The 8,535-nt window shown below is 35.1% G+C and overlaps 1 protein-coding gene across 1 annotated transcript; it reads left to right on the top strand.

Moving 5' to 3' along the window:
- Positions 1 to 360: 360 nt before the first annotated feature.
- On the top strand, positions 361 to 8,087 carry LOC132730089 (queuine tRNA-ribosyltransferase accessory subunit 2-like). The gene is made up of 4 exons (XM_060715945.1): positions 361 to 415; positions 1,605 to 1,719; positions 5,669 to 5,794; positions 7,961 to 8,087. Exons 1-4 carry the CDS (start codon positions 376 to 378, stop codon positions 8,079 to 8,081), a joined length of 402 nt encoding a protein of 133 aa, XP_060571928.1. The 5' UTR covers positions 361 to 375; the 3' UTR covers positions 8,082 to 8,087.
- The last annotated feature ends 448 nt before the right edge of the window (positions 8,088 to 8,535 follow it).

The following is an 8,535-nucleotide window of genomic DNA, read 5'->3' as shown; positions in this document are numbered from 1 at the left end:
AAAAATGTTATATTTTGATAACAGGGATGTTTAAAAAATAACTTTAGAGTGTCCTTCAGTCCGTCTGTCTGTACATAAAAACTGTTTCCTGTGATCACTTTTAAAGAACTTTTTCAACAAATTTACTTAAAATAGGAACATAAGTGAATGGCCAATGGCCCTTCAGAATGTTGATTGGGCTCTTACCGGTAGGGGACTTATGGATTGCTTGCAATACTATGATAATTGCTTGTTATACTGTACTTAAAGCTATAGGGCTTGGCATTGACATGTTTGACTCATCATATCCTTTTATTATACTGTACTTAAAGCTATAGGGCTTGGCATTGACATGTTTGACTCATCATATCCTTTTATTATACTGTACTTAAAGCTATGGGGCTTGGCATTGACATGTTTGACTCATCATATCCTTTTACTATACTGTATATGTTAATGCCAGAATGGACAATTTGATCTGGTTTTAATTCTACTTTTCAGCTTTGTTGGTTGAAATTCCACTAACCAGTGCATATGAGAGAGCTATCCAGCTAGCTCTCAAAATCAGGTGCTCACTCCGGCCTGAAATATTGCACAGAGGGTCTTCTTCCAACAATAAAGCTGAAAAGCTGCTGTATTACCATAACATCGATGGTGACGTAATAACCAACCAAAACTAAATGAACTTTTTCTCTTTATTTTCAAAACCAAACTTCAAATTACACTATTAAAATCAGTTATTGAGAAGCATATGTTTTCCAATGCAGTATGTCTATTGATAAACCTAATATCTGTGTCCATTTGGGCACTAAATATATTTTTCAGTAGGTAAACTTTTCATGTTTATCAATTATAGTAACCTGCATATCTATGTCAATTTGTAAACAACATATCTGAGCCAAATATGTGTACATAGGAAAACTAAATATTTTGTCAGTTGGTAAACTAAATATCTATGTCAATTGGTAAACTGAATACCTTTGTCAATTGGTAAACTAAATATCTATGTTAATTGGTAAACTAAATACCTTTGTCAATTGGTTAACTAAATATCTATGTTAATTGGCAAACTAAATATCTTTGTCAATTGGTAAACTAAATATCTATGTCAATTGGTAAACTGAATATCTTTGTCAATTAGAAACCGAATACCTTTGTCAATTGGTAAACTAAATATCTATGTTAATTGGTAAACTAAATACCTTTGTCAATTGGTTAACTAAATATCTATGTAAATTGCTAAACTAAATATCTTTGTCAATTGGTAACTAAATATCTACTTAAATTTGTAAACTAAATATCTTTTTCAGTTGGAGAAATAAATTATAAGGTCAGAAATGTTGACAAGTTGTTTTAATTGATGTAGTTATTTGAATACAAATTGAACATCTTGACTTCTGGAACCAAAAGTGATTGGCCTAGTATAACACGATGGCGACGAGGCCAACCAGCACATTTGTTCAGTCTGAGCAGACTGTATGCTGCCAGTAGACAGTAGCTTAATTTTTGTATTTCAATATTGAAATCCCTTAAACTTAGACTGTTTCAACTTCAAAACTGGGTAAATTCATTTTACAAATTCAGGAGGAAAAAGTTAAATACCTTAACATATTGAATATATCCTTATATGGTGACGGAGAGGGGACATGCTCTTGTGTTCAAGTATGATTACAAATATAACCCAGAGGAACAGGACTGTAGCATGCCAACCAGTCTGTCAATAAATATCAATGATCAAACGTAAGTTGCTTGATTTAAGATTTTTTATGCTTCCCGAAAAATTTCGGGGGAGCATATAGTCGGCGCCTTGTCCGTCTGTCCGTCCGTTGTCTTGTCCGGAGCATAACTTGAAAACCCATGGAGATAATTTGTTGAAACTTCATACACTGGTAGAGGGCATTGAGGGGGAGTGCAGTGTCAAAAAACCATAACTGTATTTTGCCCGATTTTTGAATTATCTCCCCTTTAAGAAAAATCATGTCCTGGATATAACTCTATAACTATAAGAGATATCGACATGAAACTTTGTAGGTAAATAGATCTCAATGGGTAGATGTGCAGTGTACATGAACCATAACACTTTTCCCCCTAATTTTGGAGTTATTGCCCTTTGTTAATTTTAACACTTTGAACTTTATTCTGAACATAACTCTAAAATTATAAAAGATATCAAGATGAAACATTGTAGGAAGATAGATCTCATTGAGTAGAGGTGCAGTGCAAAAGAACCATAACTCTGTTAAGCCTCACTTTTAGCTCACCTGTAACAAAGTGACAGGGTGAGCTTTTGTGATCGCTTTTCGTCCGTCGTCCATCCGTCCGTCGTCCGTCCGTAAACTTTTACTTTAAATGACATCTCCTCATAAACCACTAAGCCAATTTCATCCAAACTTCACAGGAATGTTCCTTTGGTGGTCACCTTTAAAAATTGTTCAAAGAATTTAATTCCATGCAGAACTCTGGTTGCCGTGGCGACCGAAAGAAAAAACTTTAAATATCTTCTTTTAAAAAACCATAAGAGCTAGAGCTTAGATATTTGGCATGAAACATCTTCTAGTGAATGTCTACCAAGTTTGTTCAAATTAAAGCCCTGGGGTCAAAATTGGCCCCGCCCCGTGGGGTCATTGATTTTCTCTATTTACATATAGTAAAAACTTAAAATATCTTCTTTTAAAGGTTTTTGTTTGTTTGTTTGTTTCATTTTACGCCTTTTTCCAACAGTATTTCAGTCATATAGGCGGGTAGTTTCCTAACCATCGTTCCTGGAGAGTTACACCAGTACTAGACTACCTTCTTCCGCGCTAAACTACCAAAGCATCTCCTGGGGATCGAACCCACGCCAGAGAGGTAACTGGATTAGAAGTCATCGACTGTAACCCCTCGACCACGGAGGCGGTACTTCTTTTAAAGAACCAAAAACCAAAAGAGCTACAGCTAAGATATTTAGCATGAAACATGTTCTAATGGGTGTGTACCAAGTTTGTTCAAATAAAAGCTCTTGGGTCAAAATTGGCCCCGCCCCGGGGGGTCATTGATTTTCCCTATATGCATATAGTAAAAACTTAAAAAATCTTCTTTTAAAGAACCAAAAGAGCTAGAGCTAAGATTTTTAGCATGAAACATGTTCTAATAGGTGTCTATCAAGTTTGTTCAAATAAAAGCCCTGGGATAAAAATTGGCCCCGCCCCGTGGGGTCATTGATTTTCCGTATATGCATATAGTAAAATCATAAGAAATCTTCTTTTAAAGAACCAAAAGAGCTAGAGCTAAGATAATTTAGCATGAAACATGTTTTAATGGGTGTCTACCAAGTTTGTTCAAATAAAAGCCCTGGGGTCAAAAATGGCCCCGCCCCAGAGGGTCATTGATTTTCCCTATATGCATATAGTACAAACTCAAAAAATCTTCTTTTAAAGAACTCAAAGAGCTATGGCTAAGATATTGAGCATCAAACATGTTCTAATAGGTGTCTACCAAGTTTGTTCAAATAAAAGCCCTGGGGTCAAAATTGGCCCCACCCAAGGGGGTCATTGGTTTTCCCTATATGCATATAGTAAAAACTTAAAAAATCTTCTTTTAAAGAACCAAAAGAGTTAAAGCTAAGATATTTAGCATGAAACATTTTCTAATAAGTGTCTACCAAGTTTGTTCAAATAAAAGCCTTGGGGTCAAAATTGGCCCGGCCCCGGGGGATCATTGATTTTCCCTATATGCATATAGTAAAAACTTAAAAAATCTTCTTTTAAAGAACTCAAAGAGCTATGGCTAAGAAATTTAGCATCAAGCATTTTCTAATAGGTGTCTACCAAGTTTGTTCAAATAAAAGCCCTGGGGTCAAAATTGGCACCGCCCAGGGGGTCATTGATTTTCCTTATATGTGTATATCAAAAACTTAAAAAATCTTCTTTGAAAAAACCCAAATAGCTAGAGTTAAGATATTAAGCATGAAACATCTTTTAGTGAATGTCTACAAAGTTTGTTCAAATAAAAGACCTGGGGTCAAAATTGGCCCCGCCCCAGGGGGTCATTGATTTTCCCTCTATATGCATATAGTAAAAACTTAAAAAATCTTCTTTGAAAAAACCCAAATAGCTAGAGTTTATATATTAAGCATGAAACATCTTTAAGTAAATATCTACAAAGTTTGTTCAAATAAAAGCCCGGGGGTCAAAACTGGTCCTGCCCCAGGGGTGTCATTGTTTTTAACTATATGTGTATAGTAAAAACCTTAAAAAATCTTCTTTTAAAAAACCCAATGAGCTAGAACTTAGATGTTTAGCATGAAACATCTTCTTATGGGTGTCTACCAAGTCTGTTCAAATAAACAAATAAAAGCCCTTGGGTAAAAATTGGCCCGGGGTGGGGTGGGGCCTATATACAGGTGAGCGACCTCAGAGCCATCATGGCCCTCTTGTTATTTTATATTTTCAGATATCTGTATGATCTCTAGCTTCCCCCTGATTATTGTAAAGTTTGCTATTTGATGACCCCCACTCACCTTCCCAACACCTGTTTATCTAATATTTTCAGAAATGTTGATGATTTATCTCCCCTGTTAATTAATTATGTTAGATATTTGGATGTATTATCTACCCTGTTTATGATACATTAGACGTATGTGGATGACTTAAATGTCTTCTGCTGTTTTATATATTTTAGATATGCAAGTGATTTCTCTCCCTTGCCTATCATGTACTTAAAATATCAATTGCATCTACTTGGCCCTTTCAGTCAGTCTTAGGATAAGGACCTTGAATAGTATGAATACACAGAACAGATACGGTATTTCGGTGTAACCTACGCAAAGAAACTAGACATGTAAACAAATAGTATTTAATGCTGGTAGTTGTTAAGTTTATTTCCAATATATCAAGTAAACACCTAAAATAAGTGAATTCATAGATACAAAAGCAAACAATTCATTATTTGTATATCTATTATTGTAGAAACCGAAGTACTAAATGCCGACCTATTGACATTTACTCGCATTTGTTTAGAATTGTACACCAGTGTGCATATTTAAATTAAAAATGGTTGTCAGTCATAATTTCTATCATAATTGTACTGAAACAGACTTAATTTTCTTTTGGATGTCAATTGAATTATATGAACATTTGTTTTACATCTCTCTCTTAATGTTTACATCTGAAACCATGTGGTAGAACTACTTTCACTATGTATTGTTTCCGAGTTTATTATAGATAATAGGCGAGGCAGTTCTGAATGCTTGAATATGTGGCTAATTATCTTCCCTGTTCATTATATATTTTAGATATGTGGAGGACCTCTCTCCCTTGCATATTATGTTGTTGAAATATGTTGTTAATAATCTCCCCTGTTCATTATATATATTTCAGATATATGGATGACTTCTCTCCATTGCTTGTAAAATTCTTGAAATATGTTGTTAATTGTCTCCCCTGTTTATTATATATTTCAGATATATGGATGACTTCTCTCCCTTGCTTGTAAAATTCTTGAAATATGTTGTTAATTGTCTCTCCGGTTTATTATATATTTCAGATATATGGATGACTTCTCTCCCTTGCTTGTAAAATTCTTGAAATATGTTGTTAATTGTCTCCCCTGTTTATTATATATTTCAGATATATGGATGACTTCTCTCCCTTGCTTGTAAAATTCTTGAAATATGTTGTTAATTGTCTCCCCTGTTTATTATATATTTCAGATATGTGGAGGACTTCTCTCCCCTGTTGGCAGACTGTAAATGCTATGCATGTGAAAATTTTACCAAGGCTTACATAAATCATTTACTAAATACATCTGAACTTCTGGCATCAACATTATTAATGATGTAAGTATTAAATAGTAACATAAGTGTTATTGACTTATCTGGGTTACATACAAACTTGGTTATACTGTAACTAAAGGGGTTTCTTTCATTAATCCTTGATAAAATTTAGTGGTTAAGGGAACAAAAGTTTAATGTTTGACCTGTAACCTGATCAATTTGTGTAATTGACCCACCATTTTCTCTGCAACAAATATGACATTACTGTAAGGGGTTTAGATTTTTATTATGCTCCCCGAAAAAATTTCGGGGGAGCATATAGTCGCCGCCTTGTCCGTCCGTCCGTCCATCCGTCCGTCCGTCTTTCCGTCCGTCCGTCCGTCCCCTTTTCTTGTCCGGGACATAACTTTGAAACAACAAGAGGTATCAACATGAAACTTTGTAGGTAGATAGATCTCATTGAGTAGGTGTGCAGTGCACAAGAACCGTAACTCTGCCTTGCCTAATTTTTGAATTATCCCCCTTTGTTTATTTTTACACTTTGAAGTTTGTCCGGGACATAACTCTAAAAGTATAAGAGGTATCAACATGAAATTTTGTAGGTAGATAGATCTCATTGAGTAGGTGTGCAGTGCACAAGAACCGTAACTCTGCCTTGCCTAATTTTTGAATTATCCCCCTTTGTTTATTTTACACTTTGAAGTTTGTCCGGGACATAACTCTAAAAGTATAAGAGGTATCAACATGAAACTGTGTAGGTAGATAGAGCTCATTGAGTAGGTGTGCAGTGCACAAGAACCGTAACTCTGCCTTGCCTAATTTCTGAATTATCCCCCTTTGTTTATTTTACACTTTGAAGTTTGTCCGGGACATAACTCTAAAAGTATAAGAGGTATCAACATGAAACTGTGTAGGTAGATAGAGCTCATTGAGTAGGTGTGCAGTGCACAAGAACCGTAACTCTGCCTTGCCTAATTTTTGAATTATCCCCCTTTGTTTATTTTACACTTTGAAATTTGTCCGGGACATAACTTTGAAACAACAAGAGGTATCAACATGAAACTTTGTAGGTAGATAGATCTCATTGAGTAAGTTTGCAGTGCACAAGAACTGTAACACTGTCTTGCCTAATTTTTGAATTATCCCCTTTGTTTATTTTACACTTTGAACTTTGTCCGGGTACTCTTAAAATATAAGAGGTATCAACATGAAACTTTTTAGATAGATAGGTCTCATTGGGTGGAAGTGCAGTGCTTAAGAATCATTACTCTGCCTTGCCTTATTTTGAAGTAATTGCCCTTTGTTTATTTTTACTTTTTGATTTTTGTCTGTGACATAACTTTAAAACTATAAGAGATATCAACATGAAACTTTGTAGGTAGCTAGATATAATTTGATAGAACTGCAATGCTTAAAGAACCTAAACAAAGCCTGGTCTAATTTTGGAGTTATTGCCCTTTGTTCATTTTTACACTTTGAATTTTACCCGGGACATAACTCTGATATCATCAGGAAACTTTATAGATAGATAGATTTTATTGAATAGAAGTGCAGTGCCAAAAAACATAACTCCCCCTTGCGTAATTTTGGAGTTTTTTGCCCTTTGTTCATTTTTTTATACTTTCCTGTGTCCAGAACCTCCTCGGGGAGCATCACCCGGTTCAACCGGTTCTTGTTAGGACAATGATGAAATAATGTAACCAGTCCCTTGTGGCTGAGGGGTGGCATTTTAAGGCACCAGAATTGCAGCCACCGTTTATCCCTCCATTGTATATCATTCAGAGGGCAGGGGAAAAAAAGGTATTGAACCTTTTTTAGGGGTGGGGATGGAGGTTGGGTTTTATGATGTACCATACACAGAAACGGTCATACAGCTACTTTCCAGCTTTGGAGGAAGACCTAAGGTGCCCCTCCATGCATTAATTCAGGCATGAGTGGATACCTGAGTAGAACCACTGATGTTCCATGGTCCCTGGTGGGACTTGAACCCACAGTATTGAAGGGGCAACTGGTTTGAAGCTTGTGACCTTAGCCACACCCGTTTTTGAACAACCTTTTCTCAGTAATATCTTAAAGTTATTTGTTTATAAGTCAATTGTTCATAGACATGTATTTTCTTTTGATATTCATTCATAAGACTAGTTTTTCAATGTTGCCCCTATATTACTCTGACAACAGATGGGTCATTATGAGGGATGTAGTTTGTTTTTACTTGTCTTTTTATTTCAGACATAATTTTCACCACTATTTTCAATTCTTCAAGACAATAAGAGAAGCTCTGGCAGAGAACAGATTTCAAGACTTGCAAATATTGATTGAAAAACAGACTCCAATAAAGGAAACATCTTAAAATATATTCAGGGCTTTTTTATACTTTTTCCAACAGACATATCATAAAGAATTGTGCTAACCAAAAGTAAATTATTTTCCATATGATAACTTAACTTAATGTTTAGGTATATACTGTCACACTAAAACGTAATAGTTATTGTACTGTAACCCCCTTGTTTGAGGAAGTCAGTCTATTAGAAAGATATAAATAGCTAAAATGGCCCCAAACGGCAAAATTAGAAATGTTACAGGCTCAATTTGACTAAGCCTGTTCATGGATGGGATGAAAAGAGCAAGGTACCGTCCATGCCGCCTACATGTAGCATCAGTTTAAGTATAATTCAACATTTAACATGAAAAAGTAAATATTTTGAATATAAATATAGAAACATCCACAAATGTGTTTATATGGATTATCATGTGACACTTTTGTGCAATTTTCATGACAAGTGGCATAGGGTCTTCAAGATAAA

Source organism: Ruditapes philippinarum, unplaced genomic scaffold (assembly GCF_026571515.1).
Source record: "Ruditapes philippinarum isolate M1 unplaced genomic scaffold, ASM2657151v2 ctg2865_1_1_1_1, whole genome shotgun sequence".
Taxonomy (NCBI): Eukaryota; Metazoa; Mollusca; class Bivalvia; order Venerida; family Veneridae; genus Ruditapes; species Ruditapes philippinarum.
Note: the sequence above shows the minus strand (reverse complement) of the source record. Positions and strands in the feature narration are given on the sequence as shown.